Genomic DNA, 14,624 nt, shown 5'->3' on the forward strand with positions numbered 1-14,624 from the left:
CGCTCTGCTCTTCCATGTTATATAGAAGGTCTGTAGGTACTATTGTAAGATAATGAACTAGTGCAGTGCTTGCAGAGGTGACATAGGTTTCTTTCACAGCCCAAAGTAAACAGTTCATTGTCTGAAGAATTCTCAGTGAAGCAGATATTTGAAACAATATGCCCACATTTCCGTCTGTATAAATAGTTGTGTTTTCAGTCAGGTGTGTTTCATGATGTAATGCCTGTTAAATGAGGAGACGTGATATTTTTTTAATGAAAGTAATGCCCCTGGCCTGAAATACACCAGGATTTATTGATTTTTATTATTTTATTACCAAACAGTAGCTGCCATCTCGCATTTTTAATCCCTTAATTGAATAATATATCCAAGCGTTGTTATTAAAGATAATTCAATTTGAAGTAGCTTTATTGGAATGACCAGATTAAACGCGTTTTGCCAAAGGATTTGTGTTAGGAGAACCAGTGCAAAATGAACAAATAAATCCAATAAAATAAAAAGAAGCATTTCCCCAAAACTTTAAATATCCTGCTGGTGAAGAAACATTGGATTATAGATTGTTAGCTGGTCTGCTATGCAGATATATATCTGAACATAAACTGTGTTGGATGCCATGCTTGGCCTTGAGTCTAGTTTTTAATCATGTGTATTTCCCTCTCACGTGTCCTGTTCTCACACTCCCTAATTTCTCACTTGAGTGAAAACCCAATTCAGGTTAGCTAAGTTGAGCATGCAGCGGTCTGCGATTGTGGCAGTGGACCAGAGCTCTGGATTTTGTGAGTCAGAGCTTACAGTAAAAAGTGTGTGACTCATCTGGGGCTCTTGCTCTGCAGCACAGCTACATGTCTTTCCCTGTTAAAGCCAGCGCAGGAAAGAGGGCTTTAAGCTAGACTTTCAGGCCACTGAGAGATCTGGATGCAATCGCACAAACCAAAGCTGATGGTGGAGGCAGAGGGGAGAGAAATGTGATGGACAGGTTGTGGGCCCCAGCCTCACGGGGTATCTTGGCTGTAGAGGAATCAAGAAGGGGAACAGCGCATTTATCAATACGGCCAGTGTTCGTTGTGGCGCAGAGCATTCTTGCACTGCTTGCTAGGCAGTGTTATAAACCAGTTCCTTCTGTAGTGAATTATATTTAAAGAAATAGCTCTAGAGGAAAAAGAGAGAAAATAACCTGATTTTTATCTAGATTAATTTAAGTATTCATTTTGTATTTTTACCCAATATTATACTCTGTCTGCTGCAAACACACATCTTTTGTTGTAGTCTGGAAGAGTATTGCTCAGGCATACTTAATGTATAGCTGCTAATGGTCAGATTATTTCGGGATGTTGCTGGATTTGGTCTTCATTAGCGATTAAGTCACAGTGTTGCTTTGTAGATCAAGTTTTTGCTGTATATTGTTGCATTGGAAGCTTCCTGCACCGAGCAGTGGCATTGCCTTCACATCCGTTTAAATTGTCCCTATTCTTTGAGTATGGAAGTGCCTTTTGCTGTAAAGTGTGTTGAAAGCAAATTAATTGAATGATTTGAATGAAAGGATCATCTCATTACAAAGCAGTGACATCAATGATCAAGTGTTCTCTGCAAAATATCACTGAACCTGGGTTTACCAGCAAATGCATGGGCTTCTGATTAACAGAAACACGAGAACATTCTTCTGCGTATTTGGTTATAGTTCACAAGTGTGCTAGCTGTGGGATATCTGGCTGTTCTTTCTTGTTTTCTGAATGATTTTCTAAGAAGAGCTTTGATGGTATAGGGCTCTGTATCAAGGAAGTATATGTAGAAGTGCCTGATCCTTGCTTTTGGTTGGCTTATGTTTCTGTAAAAAGATATAGTTTTGACTGACAGGGCAGGTGTGTGCCTGCCCCCCATCCCCCAGTCTAAGTGCTCATGTCATTGCCCTTAAAGGTACACTTACAACTTGAAAGCACACAATTACAAAATGCAAGTGCGCAACTGAAATATAAAAAAAAAAATCTGAATTGATTTTTTTTTCCCCTGGGTTTTTACAGATCTAAAATTAACAAAAAGGTCAAAACCTTGTCGTCATTCAGGGAATTTGACATTACTTTTGAAATCCTCAGTTTGTGTATTTAATCTTTGACGCAGCATAATTATATTATCAATTGCCAAGACTGTAGTCCTTAAAACCATACTGCTTTTACTACTGTGTTACACATAAAGGCTTTCAAATAAATGTGGTTTCCAAAATATCTTAAGAGCAATGTGATTGAGCATGATTGCAGCAAGGCTTCTGTCCCTTCTCCAAGAGCTTGGAGGTGCTGGGTTCTTCTCCCTTCTCCAAGATTTTTTCTAAATGACATCGGTTCTGGCTACAGACATCCTCGTATAGATCAGGTCCGAGTGCCTCACTGCTACCTGGTAGATATCCTGGGTATATAGGTATATATAGATATCCCGCTCCCCCCGAAGCGAAGCAGACTGCTGCGCTGGTCACCCTGCCCTTTCTGTCCTTATTGTGTCACCTTTCGTTTCCATCATGTGCCAGAGAGTCAGCTGGAGCAGGATGGTGCTGTGCAGTCCCAGCTTCAGAGCGTACGGCAGATTTCTCTGAATGTTCCCATATGTAGCCATTTTGTAGCGGCATCAGTCAGGTCTGCCCCTCTTGACTGGCCTTTAAAGTGCCAGATCTGGGCCATTTGGCGAGCAGAGAAGTCCTAGGGCAGCTCTGAGGAGGTTTGTTTACAAGTGTAACTGGGGCTTCAAGGTCAGAGTATCGTACCTTACCTAACCTCAAAGCATGAGGTTTTCTTTAGAAATGTAGCCAGTTTTTGACAATTGCTTTTGCTATATCCACCCAGTTTGGAATAGCCAATTGTGGGACTTTTGACACATAAACCCTGTGACCGCACACAGGGGAGAATGAGGAAGTGAAGGCGGACTCCCTCAGACCTTCCCACTTCCCTGTGTCTAACACAAGTGAAATAGCCCTATGCTGGAGATGCAGCACCAACGGGAGGAGCGCTGCATCCCTCTCTGACAGCACTGCATGCATGCAGACGCTGTGACGTTGAGAGCCCTAGCTGGCCAGCCCCACCCAACCCTCAGTGGTGCTCAACCGAATGTGCTCCGCCACCTGGGGGATTTTCCCAGTCCCACCTGGTCAGTGACGTGACCCCGGCTCCAGCCTGCGATCAAGGAGCTCATCCTGCTCTTGGGCTTGTACCTTTTCCCATTTGAGCCACTTGGAAGTCCCGCAGACCCCCCCCAAAAAAAAAATGTATATTGGATGCGGCTCAGTCCAGATTATTATGAATGACATCAATTGTGACTCCTGCCTCCTCCCCCTTCACTATGGGGAGTGTCGTCTTGCAGTGGGGTGAATTAGGTCTGCTTCACAATGCAAAATCTGTGATGCGCAGGGCTTGCAGCGCAATTAAGGAGGTGAACAGGGAGCTGAAACATATGCATTGTCTTTGTTGGCCCTTCAGAACCATAGCAACTACTGCATGTTTTCTCAAAGTTGTCAGGAAAGCACGAACGAGACTTTAAGCCATGATGACTTAAACTCCAGTTAATACCTGCATTAGAAACTTGGGTTGCCTTTTAGATTAAGCTTTAAAGTGACGAATGAAAGGTTATTTATATAACAAAGGGTCCAGCGAGAGCAGTGATGATGTCAGGGTCACTATCCAGCAGTCCCTCTGTTTACAGTAAAGTGATCATCCTTTATCGGCTTAACCCTTGTCTATACAGTTTAATTTCAAGCATTACCAAAACTTGTCGTTTGTGTTGGAGCTGAACTGCTATAACGCCTGCCCCGTTTTCACAGGTCCAGTCAACGGCATTTTAATCGTTGGCCTTTATTCTCCCTGCTTGCTTCCTTCTTTCCAAGTGCTGTGCTCCTTATAAAGAGTGGTTGAGGTTTAAATCGCTGTGCCATCAGAGTTCTGGGGGGGTACACCAAAACTGAGCCCTTTGATCTCGAGGAGCCTGAGCTTCCATGAAGGGGTATTTAAAGACAAAGCTAGCAGTCAGGAGCAAGTCTGATGACATCATTGCATGTTTCACTTGAGAGAGGCTGGAGCTGAATTAGCACATAATAAAGGCCCGTTCTTTGCAGGCTGTGACGTATTGTTTTTGGGAGTCATTTGGATCATTTATAAACAATGTAATCCTTCATGCTGCAAGCTAGTGTTTTCTCATTCTGACACCCCTCCCCTCCCTCGCTCATTTCAACTCGGGTACTGTGTGGAAAGACATTTCAGTCTTTGGCCTCTTGCCCGTATCCTTGTGAGCTTCATTTAACATGTTTATCTCTTTGTTTTATGCGAGTGTTGGGTTGTGTTTTTTAAGTGGGGGTGGGGGGGCACAGAAGCAGGGGGGGGCTACACTTGTATGCAGAGCATTCAAGGATTTGCTGTTTTAATATAAATACAGAAAACTGCTTTGAGAGAGCGAGAGAGTGTGTGTGTATTTTAGAAGGAAGATGAATAGAGCAGAGTCTCATTTCCAGAGTGGCCAATCAGGGAAGCTGGAGTGGCTTTGTTTTTGGCTGGTATTCAGAGAGAGACTGTAAGCTGCACTGGTAATTGCAGCCAGAGTGGTGTAGGCTAAATATTTTGTGACAGTTTGAAGTGCAGGGAGAAGAGAAGGAAGCCCTTTTCTTTTTTTTCCCCCCTCCATTAATCCCCTCTGTGTCGCACTCCAGAAATGCCTCCGTTCACAGCAGTGCTTCAAACCCTCCCTCCTTCCCCAGCCCAGAGAAGAAGACACCTATACCTCCGTGCAAATTTCAGATTCCTGCAGGAAGAGAGTGTTTTAAGTAGGGAAAGAGAGGGAGCGGGGCTGTAGAGGTTGGATCAAGCCGAGCCAGACTGGGATTGAAGGGCGGTCGCTTGCACACAGAGAAGCAATCTCTTGGCAGCTTTTCAGAATGAGGTTCAGATGCCTTGCAGCAGACATATTGAAACGGGGATGGCCACCGCTTCACACACAACGTAGCAGCCTCTCTCAGGATGGTCGGTCGGCACCTCTCTCCAGGTATTTCGTCCGCTCCTTCCCTGCTGGCTGCGTTTGTCTATTCCTGTGTTTTTTTTTCCCCCCACTTCTCCGAGGGTAGCGTTCAAATGATAACAAAAACAGAAGCGGCCGCTCGCTCTCCCGAGTTGTGTGATTAATTTAGCGCTCGGGCGTTTTTAGAGAGCGAGCGAGACGGAGACGCAGCAGTTCCAGGCTCTTGGCTGCGGTTCAGGTTTGATAAAATGGCGTCCTTTGCAGCAAAAGGACAGTGTTGTGTCGAGAGCCTATTGCTGCTCTTTATTCTCCCTTCTTTTTCTGCGTCGTTGTTCGTTGTCACTTTTCCTTTTGCAGGAAAGGGTTGAGATCCTGCCTGGTATGGGATCTTGTTATACTGCGCACATAGCTTGCTCTGAGGATCAGCCCCCTCACACACACATGCATGCAGGCACATACCAAACACAACAACAACAACAAAAAAGGATTGACACCGTGCCAGTCTGAAGCGCTTGCCAAGATATTGACACTGAAAGATAACAGAATTGCACTTGTTCCATGCCCTGAAACAAGTCCTGTTTTTTTTACATAGGGACGCGTGAAGCATGTTCAGATCTGGAAAACCAGCAGAGGAAGAGGTAGTCTGGGCTGCAGGGTGGTGCAGATCCCATGAGAGGAATGCAGGATTGTTGATAGCAGCACTGAGCGGGCGGGAGTGTGAAGTGATTGTGAAGAGCCCAGGTCTGGACTGTTGTGTTTTGGTTAGGAGAGGAAGTGAGAGACTCTGCGCATTCATGTGTTGATAGCGGGATTGCTTGACCTTGGGGGCTTGGAGTGGTGGCTCTAAAGAACAGTATTGTAGTTAAGAGCTAAAGGGCTATCTGTCCAGGTGGTCACTGTAATGGTGTGGAGCTACTGTGGCTTTCTCTGGAGGGGAGGGGGGTGTCCTGAAGAGAGAGACTTGTGCGTTGATAAGTAGGGAGGAATTAGGAGGTGGTGCTGTCAGCAGTAGTGTAGTGCCCATGTGACACTGGGGAGGTGTGAACTGTATTAAAGGGCAGAGAGATATCGCTGCCTGGGAAGGGAAGATAAGTGCCTGGAATGGGAGAATGATGCAGAAATGACTGTAGTTCACAGAAAAGAACACAAGACAAATTCCCAAAATACAGTTTTTGCAAACTTCATATCAGCATCTACAAATACTAGGAATTTCAATCTATAATAGAAACGAGTTTCAATTCTTAAGTTATTCTTTTATCATTCCTATTAAAATAGAATTCTTTAAACGTGTTCCATTGCTAACAGTTCGTATTTTTGTTGTTTAAAAAGAGCCGGTCTGTCTAAAATTTTTCCGTCCTGTCTTTTTTTTTTTTGTGTGTGTGGGTGTGCAAGAAAGAGAGTAGCTAGAGACGTCTAGTTTTGAGGTGATCTAAGTACATTTAGGAATGCATTTTCTCTAGCACGTCGAGTGTTGAAGTCCGTGCACCAACTTTGCAGAGCAGGGAAACTGTGAAGTCGCTTTCCTACGTGTTGTTTTTATGAGCACGCTGAAGATGTTGAAGCGGGGTGGAAAACTCGCCCCGATTCCCCACAGGAAGCCAGAGCACCGCAGCACTGCTGTGAAGACGAAAGGAAGGGAAGCCACAGAGCTCGCTGCTGTCTTTTGCAGGTTTTGATTGGCTGCGCTGCAGGGCTTTTCACTAATCTCGCACTGGGACGCAGCCTCCAGCTGCACACTGGAGTTTTAACATTCGGCGTTTAAAATGGCCGAGCCTTCCCTGCTCTTTTCTTCAGCTGTCCAGTAATTATCCAGCGTGGCTTCTACCCCTGCAGATTCCCATTCATTTTTAATTTCACTGCAGCATAGGTCCGTGTTACTAGAGTAAGTTTGGGTTTTTAAATAGTTGAGCCCCAGCTGAGAGGAGCCTTATGTGCTTTTCTCGACATCTGAAGGATGAAGCTTCTTTTAAAAGTGACCGTAGAGCAGATGAATGAACCGAGCCGGGCAGGCGAGAGTGGGATCGAACTCTGGAAGCGGTGGTCCTGTACCTGGCCGTGCGTGGGCGGCGAGTGGCGGGAGCGGGGCTGCGCCCGGAGCCCCTGGCGTCACGTGGTGCAGCTGCAGCCCCGGCATTGTGCAGGGCTGGCAGAGCGTGGGGAGAGATGGATGAGGGCACGTCTTGGTGCGATCTCGCTAAATGAGCACCGTTCCGCCCCGTCGCCCCTCTCTCGGCGCCGGCCTGGGAAAGTGAAATGGAGACTGATGGGCCTCCTCGGGCCGGCCCCCTCTCTCTCTCTCTCTCTCTCTCTCTCTCTCTCTCTCTCTCTCTCTCTCTCTCGGGCTGGACGGTACCTGCGCTGACCGGCTGGAACGGCTCGCTCTGCCTCTCATCCCCTCGGGCCGTAAACGTCTCACTCCGTCTTCTATACTTTTAATTAGCAGGAAGTAGTTAACATTTTGCAAAGCCCTTGAAGTCAAAGATTTTATCACATTTTTATATTGCCTAGTTTTACTCACCTGTTTGGAAAAGGGCTGTCACATAATATCAAGTTACAAAACCATGAATGTAATATATTCTTAATCGTACAGAATTGTTCGCTGTGTGCTTTTTCGCAGGTTAGGGGTGATTGGCGGCATTGTTTTATCTTAATAAATGTTACGCAAGCGATCACAGCCTCAGGGGCCATTACTGTTTGCTCCATTTTCTTTGCACGGTGTTCTTCAATGTTCTGAAACAGCCAGTAAAACTTCCTTCTTTGCAAGGCTAACATCTTGGTCTCCCTGTCTCCTTGCCTTGCAGAGCTGCCCCACCAGAGCGGCCTGGGAGCCCAGTATGAGAATCCCCACTGGGGACCCCAGCCCACCAGTCGGAGCGAAGCCAACAGCAGCAGCTGGGATCAAGTGATCATCGACGAGCGTGACACCGAGGCGTGGCCTTCCATTTCCCGCGGCGACAGCCACGCCCCCCCAGAATGCACCACGGACACTGACTGTGCCACAGAGATTAGCAGCAGTAGCAGTAGTAGCAGCATGAGCATGGCCACGGGGGGCGGGCAGCAAGGCCACTTCCCCGCCCAACACCCCAGCAGCAAAACCAGCGCCAACCACTCGGGAAACATGGTTTCTGGCCAGGGCGGGGCCAGCCGCGGCTGGGGCTCTGGGCCCGCCCACTGCCCCTCCACCATTGGAGGAGAGGGGAAGACGGACAACCTGCCAGTGGGAGGGAGGGGCCAGCCCTGCTGGGGCTCCTCCAACTTTAACTTGAACCTAAACCCGAATGCCAACCCTGCTGCCTGGCCTGTGCTAGGGCATGAAGGCAACGGCATGGGGGGCGGTGGGCTGGGGGGTAATAACCCTCCTCCTACCCCCAACCTCTGCAGCCCAGCAGGAGCTCCACCGGTTCAGGGCAACAGTGGCGGTGGCAATATGGGCAGCGCCAATGGAAACCTTGCAGGGGGTAACGGCAGCAATGCCTGGGGGAGTCTTCTCCCTCCTGACGCTACAGAGCCTCGCTCCTCCCCGTCCACGAATGTGTCTTTCAGCGTCGAACCTCAGAACCTTAACACTGATGGACCAAATAACACTAAACAGGAGCCTCTCAGCCCCATCCACGGCCTGCCCAGCTGGGGGACTGTACCCGTGGGCATGGGGTCCCTTGTTCAGCCTCCCACTGGAGCCTCACAGGTCAATGGAGAGGGGGGTTCAGTGTGGGGCAATGGCGATGCCAAGTCAGCTGGCTCTAAGGATTCTGGTTGGGATTCGGGGCCAACGAGCGGCCCCGGCCTGCTCTCTGCTTGGGGCCGTTCCGGGAATGGAGGAGGAGGAGGAGGAGGAGGAGCTGGGGGCACTGGTGCCTGGGGACGATCAGCTGGCGGCGACTGGGGCAAGCATTCCAGCGAGGCCAAAGGGTGGGAGTCGACCGGCGCCCCCCCCCAGGAGCAGCTCAGCTCCTGGACTCGCACGGCCAACGCCCCCGCCAGCGAGGGCAGCAACGACAGCCTTGAGGGCCGGTCTCGCCGGAGGGAGAGGTCGTCCAGCGAGCAAGAGCCGGCCCCTCCCCTGCCCAGGCAAGACCTGGATCCCCGCGTGCTGTGCAACACCGGCTGGGGCCAGACCCCGGTTCGGCAGCACACGGTGTGGGAGACCGAGGAACCGCCGCGGCCCGACCGCAAGAACGACAACGGGACCGAAGCCTGGGGCTCATCCTCCGCTGCGTCCTCCTCGGCTGGACCCCAGCTGGCCAGCGGAGGCGCCAACGCAAACCCCGGCGCTGCTCAGATGTCGAACTCGGCCGGGAAGGGCGAAGGGTCCAGTTCCAGTTCCTCGGCCGCTTCGGGCTGGGGGAACCCTTCCCCGGTGCTCGTCACGCCCGCCCCCGGTCCACCCGGCTCCGGCTGGGGCGAGCAGCCCGGCAGCAAGAAAGCACCCAACGGCTCTGGGGGCTGGGGAGACCCCTCGCCCAGCGGCCCCAGTGCCAACCCCCCCAAGGGCGGGCTGTCCTGGGGTCCCGAGGAGAAATCCCCCAGCTGGGACGACCCCCCCGCCAAGGTCAAACCCCACAGCTGGGGCGAGGGGCCCAAGCCTTCCCACGGCTGGGGGGGCGGGGCTCCTAGCGGTAACGGGGGCGCGGGGGACTGGGGGGAGACCGGGGAGGGCAAGAAGAACGGCCCGACTGCCACCCCCTGGGAGGGGGAAGGCGGCTGGAAGGAAGGCCCACGGGGGTGGGGGAAGCCGGGGGCGAGCTGGGGGGAGACGCAGCGCAACAGCGCCCCCGTGCAGGGGTGGGGTGGCAAGCCCCAAGACGGCCCGGGCGGCGGCAGCATGGCCGGGGGGGGCGTGGGGTCTTGGGGGGGCGCGGGCTCTGTCAAGCAGAGCGGCTCGGGCTGGGGCGGGGGCGCGAAGCCCGAGGCGGGAGGGGAGCCTACCGGCTGGGAGGAGCCCTCCCCTCCCTCCATCCGCCGCAAGATGGAGATCGACGACGGTACCTCGGCTTGGGGCGACCCGAGCGCTTGCAACAAGGCTGTCAACATGTGGGACAGGAACAACCCCGTGATCCAGAGCAACCCCGCTCCCAGCAGCAACAACAACAACAGCAGCAGCAGCAGCAACAACAACAACCCCCCTGCCCCCAGCAACAACAACAACCACCACCACCACCACCACCACCACCACCACCACCCCCCGCACCACGGGGGCACCCCAGGCCAGAACCACAGCCACAGCCACACCGCCGCCAACAACGCCAACAACAACAGCACGCCCGAGACGGCAGCGCCTCACCAAGCAGGTGCCCCGCAGGGCCGGCCTCCCCTCGCTGGGCCAGGTGAGTGCCTGGCTGCTGCCCCCTCCTGTCGAGCAGGATTTAGGACCACTTTAATTTTGAGAGCACTGGGCCCTGGTAAAACAAACTCACCGCCTTATTTGTAAGTGTATAATTCCCTGTTGGTTTGCTCAAAGCGAGGCGTCTTATTTTGTGAACCGGAAACCCCGTGCTAACTCGTTGGAAAAGCTGAAGGGATCAGAATTTTTGTGCAGCGCGTGAGTCTTGCTCCCCATTTTTCAGCAGCAGCAGTCCCTCCTGACTGTACAGGCGTGTTCCTCCCTGCCCCTGCTGATCTTGTTTGCTTTTTTGAATCGATTGTTTGGGAGAGGAATCGGATCACCTCTTTATTGGGCTCTTTGTCGTGTTGATTAGAAGTGCTTGTGAGCCCTGCAGGAGCTCAGGCCCTGGAGGACGGTGTCCACCCTGGCTCGGGTGAATTAGTATTCAGGGCTGGATCATACACCAGCTCGCGCTGCGCTGGAAAACTCCAGGGGAAGAAATCCCTTCTGTAATTGTGTTTCTGTACAGTTGCTAATTGATGACGTTCCTTGTAATTTTTTCCCCCATTTATGCATCTCCTGATACAGCCCTGACAGCGATTGCGTTTCATTCGTATCGGTGGTTTTGATGCCTCAAATTATTTTCTTGTGTTGTTTTGTAATTGATGCTAATCGCAGACTTGAATGGATTCTCACCCGGTCATGTATCACCGTGTTCAGAATATTCTGTGGGATGGTAATTACAGTGTACATGGCACTGAAATTATTCCTTCACCTGAGTGCAGTTTTATTTTCTGTGTGTAGGGGAGGGAGAAACGGTGCAGGCTTGTGAGTCAACTTGCACTGCTAAGCATTGGTGTATTCAATGTGTCCGTTTTTGTTTTTTCACTCCCCAAGAGTTGACCCCATCTTGAATCTTCCGAGACAACCGCACGGTCTTTGGGGGTACCTACGAGCGTTAAAATATAGTGCCCCTAGTGCTGTCTGAGATTGTTCGCAGCCGATGTAATTGGCTTCCAGAGAAAAGAGCAGTGAACGCAGACCTTGTAAAAAAAAAACAGGCAGTGCTGGAGGCTGTGGACTCCACACACAGCATCCACAGATGCTGACAAGACGCCCGCAGTCTTTCCCCTTGGGGTCGCTGAGGGGTGTCTGATGGTTTAGGCACTTGGAAAGCCAGTGCGTCAGGGCTGACGTTGTGACGTGCTGCCGGCACGCTTTCAAAGCCACACAGCCGTGATCAAAACAGCCAGTCCCCCATCTGTGTGCAGGTGCAGAGCTGGCCTGGAAGTGCAATGAGCACAGTTGGTTTCTGTCTTTGCTGGGGTTCCGTGTCAGAAACGGAGCTGTAGGAAGGGGCCATTAGCTGGGAATTCAACCAGACCGCAGCTGACAGGTTCCACGCAGTGGGCTCCATCTGAAACATCTTCAGAACATATCGAGGTTTTGGTTGATTTGAGATGCTTACTGTATAACAGCAACAAACCGGTCTTTGCAAACTGTTATAAGGGAAAAGGTTTTTTGGTTGCACCAGCAGGCACGAAGCCCATGGGATCCTTCAGTGATGGCCACCAAAATGGTCTAAGAAATGATACGACAGATACAGATGTGTAATGGGGGGGACCTGAATACTGGGAGGGTGAAAAAGCCAAGGAATGTTGTTTACAAACTCAGTGAAAATGGCAAATTACCAGAAAGTTTCATTTTCCTTTAAGGAAATCTGTAATTATAGGAAACTGCCATCTGCAAGTGGTTATGGGTGGCTGCACTGGAAAGGTCAGGCGCCCCCTGCTGTTAGTTGGAGTGTATAGCCCAAGCCAAGGAGGGATTAGACACCATGCATGGCGAGGGTTTGGCAGCCAACTGTTAGAGGCGGGCCAAGAATTAAATGGGCATTACAGCCGTTCATTTAGAGAAGGCTGGATCTCTCGAGTTGATTTTTAAAAGGTACTCCTGCTTCCTGTGGTGTGGGGGGGATGCAGATGAATTGGTTGAAATATACACTTGAATAAGGAATCTGTCCTCAAGCTTTAGTGGGTTTTAATTGTAAAACAATACTGTCCAAATTGCAAGGTAGCGACATAAGTTCATCAACAGGAATCGTGTCAGTAAGGTAGAGGAGAGATGTCCTGGGACAGTGGGAGCATGTGTCAGGGATGGGCAGAAGACTGGCCGTGTGTCGGGGAAGTGGTCCACTTGTGCTCCAGAGTGAAAATGGCACGCACAGAGCAGGACAGGGAGGCGTAGGTTTGATCGAATCTCTGGTGTGATGGAGCTGAAGTGTCCTCTCTCTCTCTCTCTCTCTCTCTCTCTCTCTCTCTCTCTCTCTCTCTCTCTCTCTCTCTCTCTCTCTCTGGCAGGCTGGGGAGAGCTGCCCAGCGTCCACTCCAAGCCCGAGCCCTCGTGGGGCGAGCCGGCCTCTGCTTCCCCGGCAGTGGACAACGGGACCTCGGCCTGGGGCAAGCCCCCGAGTGGCTGTGGGGGCTGGGGAGACACCTCCCCTGATCCTGCAGGGCACTACAGCAGGGGCAGCGTCCCCCCCGGATCAGCCCCCTGCAAGCCAGGTAACCCTTACTGCTCGGGTATACTTACCTGCTCAAGACAAACAGGGCCCACAGAGCACGCAGCTGTCTGGAATAGCTTCTATCCACAAGCAGTGAGACTGGCGAACACATTTAGCCATCCCCCTCGGACCACACCTACACCATCACCATCTACCTCTTTATGATTTCTGATCTGTTGCACATCTCCAGTCATTGTTTACACATCTGTATTGTTTACATTCAAACGGTCTACATGTTTACTTGCACATTGTCTGTTGTTTGTTTGTATATTGTCTTGATGCACTGTTTGCACTTTGTTTTGTTTTTTACACTTGTTTTACAATCGAGAGACTTTCTGTAAGTAAGAATTCCATTGTACCAGTACCGGTTACATATGTCAATAAAGTTCAAGTTCAAGTTCAAGCAGTCAAAAGACCATCTTGATCACTTCTGTTACTCATTTTATTTTGGAATGTGGGCTTAAATGGAAGTTTTCTACAGTAACGGTGTCAGGCACTGTTATTTGTCGAGGCTGTTTCTCTCGTCGTTTGAGGTGAATCACAGAAGAGTTGACCATCAAGCATTTTAGAAAACATCGAATGCTTCTGGCTTATTTGTTTAACAATACTGCCATCCAGTGGCACACAGGTGTTGTTGCAGACACTGAGCTATTAAATCACTATTAAATTAAACTGTAATTAAATCACAGTGTTTCACACACTGAGCTATTTTATCAGCATTGTGAAATAATCCCATTGGCACCATGAATAATATTTTGAGTTTTTTTCTCTGCCATGTGAAAAATATTTTCTTAACCGGTTTTCCGTACAAATACTGTAGTAATTTGTTTGAGACAGATTTACATTTTGTTTCTAGGAATTACTCAGAGCAGTGCTTATTAAAGAGGAAAAAAAATGGATCTTTTGCAACTGAAGATTGCCGAAGTTTACGTTACTCTTGTCGCAACACAGCCTCGCTGAAAGTTATTCTGTTTTTCTAGCCTCCAAATCTATGCAAGACGGTTGGGGAGGCAGCGCGGACGAGCTGAGCCTGTCTGCAGGGCAGTGGGAGCAGGAAGAGGGGGACATGTGGAACAGCACTGCCTCGCAGGAGAGCAACTCCTCCTGCAGCTCGTGGGGTAATGCGCCCAAGAAGGGACAGCAGAAGGTGAGAAACTGGGTAGTTAAGAAACAAGACACTCCTGAAAGTAGCGAGTGCCTCAATCTGTGAAACATTTTAATGCAGCCAACCTAAAGTCAATTTGAGAACTCGCATGTGGCCATTGGAAAAAACCTCAGCATTGGAGGGGGAGCTCTGCTCTATTGCTGGCAATGGCAGGACACAGAAATGCAGCACCAGTGACTTTCCTTCTCTCTCCTCTCCAGGCCATGAAGGCACTCAATAAGCAGGATGACGTGTGGCTCATGAGCCGCCTGATCAAACAGCTCACGGACATGGGCTTCCCGGTGAGTGAGCCTCCAGCGTGGATTTTCCGATCAGTGTGATGTCATAGAAGTCCTGCTTGTCCCAGTATAATGCCCTTACAGTACATGTTGATTTTTAGCTCTTAATTCTAGGTAGTATAACAATGTACATGCATGGTTGGGTTTTTGCATGCAGTTGGATTTTAGTCATTACACTATCTATGATGGTTGTAAAAGATAACACGGTGTAAAATATTTGTTGCTCTGTTTTAATTAGCATATTGGGCCAATAATGATTAAAAGAACTGTGCTTGCTGTGTGTGTAATTCCTCTGGTGTTCAGCCTGACTCT

At 50.0% G+C, this 14,624-nt stretch overlaps 1 protein-coding gene across 1 annotated transcript in view; it reads left to right on the forward strand.

Moving 5' to 3' along the window:
- The window catches only part of tnrc6c1 (trinucleotide repeat containing adaptor 6C1), a 68,508-nt gene that overhangs the window by 30,675 nt on the left and 23,209 nt on the right, over nucleotides 1–14,624 (forward strand). Inside the window, exons 5-8 of the mRNA XM_088600046.1 lie at nucleotides 7,785–10,307; nucleotides 12,667–12,870; nucleotides 13,850–14,016; nucleotides 14,235–14,315. Coding sequence (XP_088456172.1) covers nucleotides 7,785–10,307; nucleotides 12,667–12,870; nucleotides 13,850–14,016; nucleotides 14,235–14,315 — 2,975 coding nt within the window. The remainder of the gene's footprint in view (nucleotides 1–7,784; nucleotides 10,308–12,666; nucleotides 12,871–13,849; nucleotides 14,017–14,234; nucleotides 14,316–14,624) is intronic.

Source organism: Lepisosteus platostomus, chromosome 11, assembly GCF_059453375.1.
Source record: "Lepisosteus platostomus isolate fLepPlt1 chromosome 11, fLepPlt1.hap1, whole genome shotgun sequence".
Classification (NCBI taxonomy): Eukaryota; Metazoa; Chordata; class Actinopteri; order Semionotiformes; family Lepisosteidae; genus Lepisosteus; species Lepisosteus platostomus.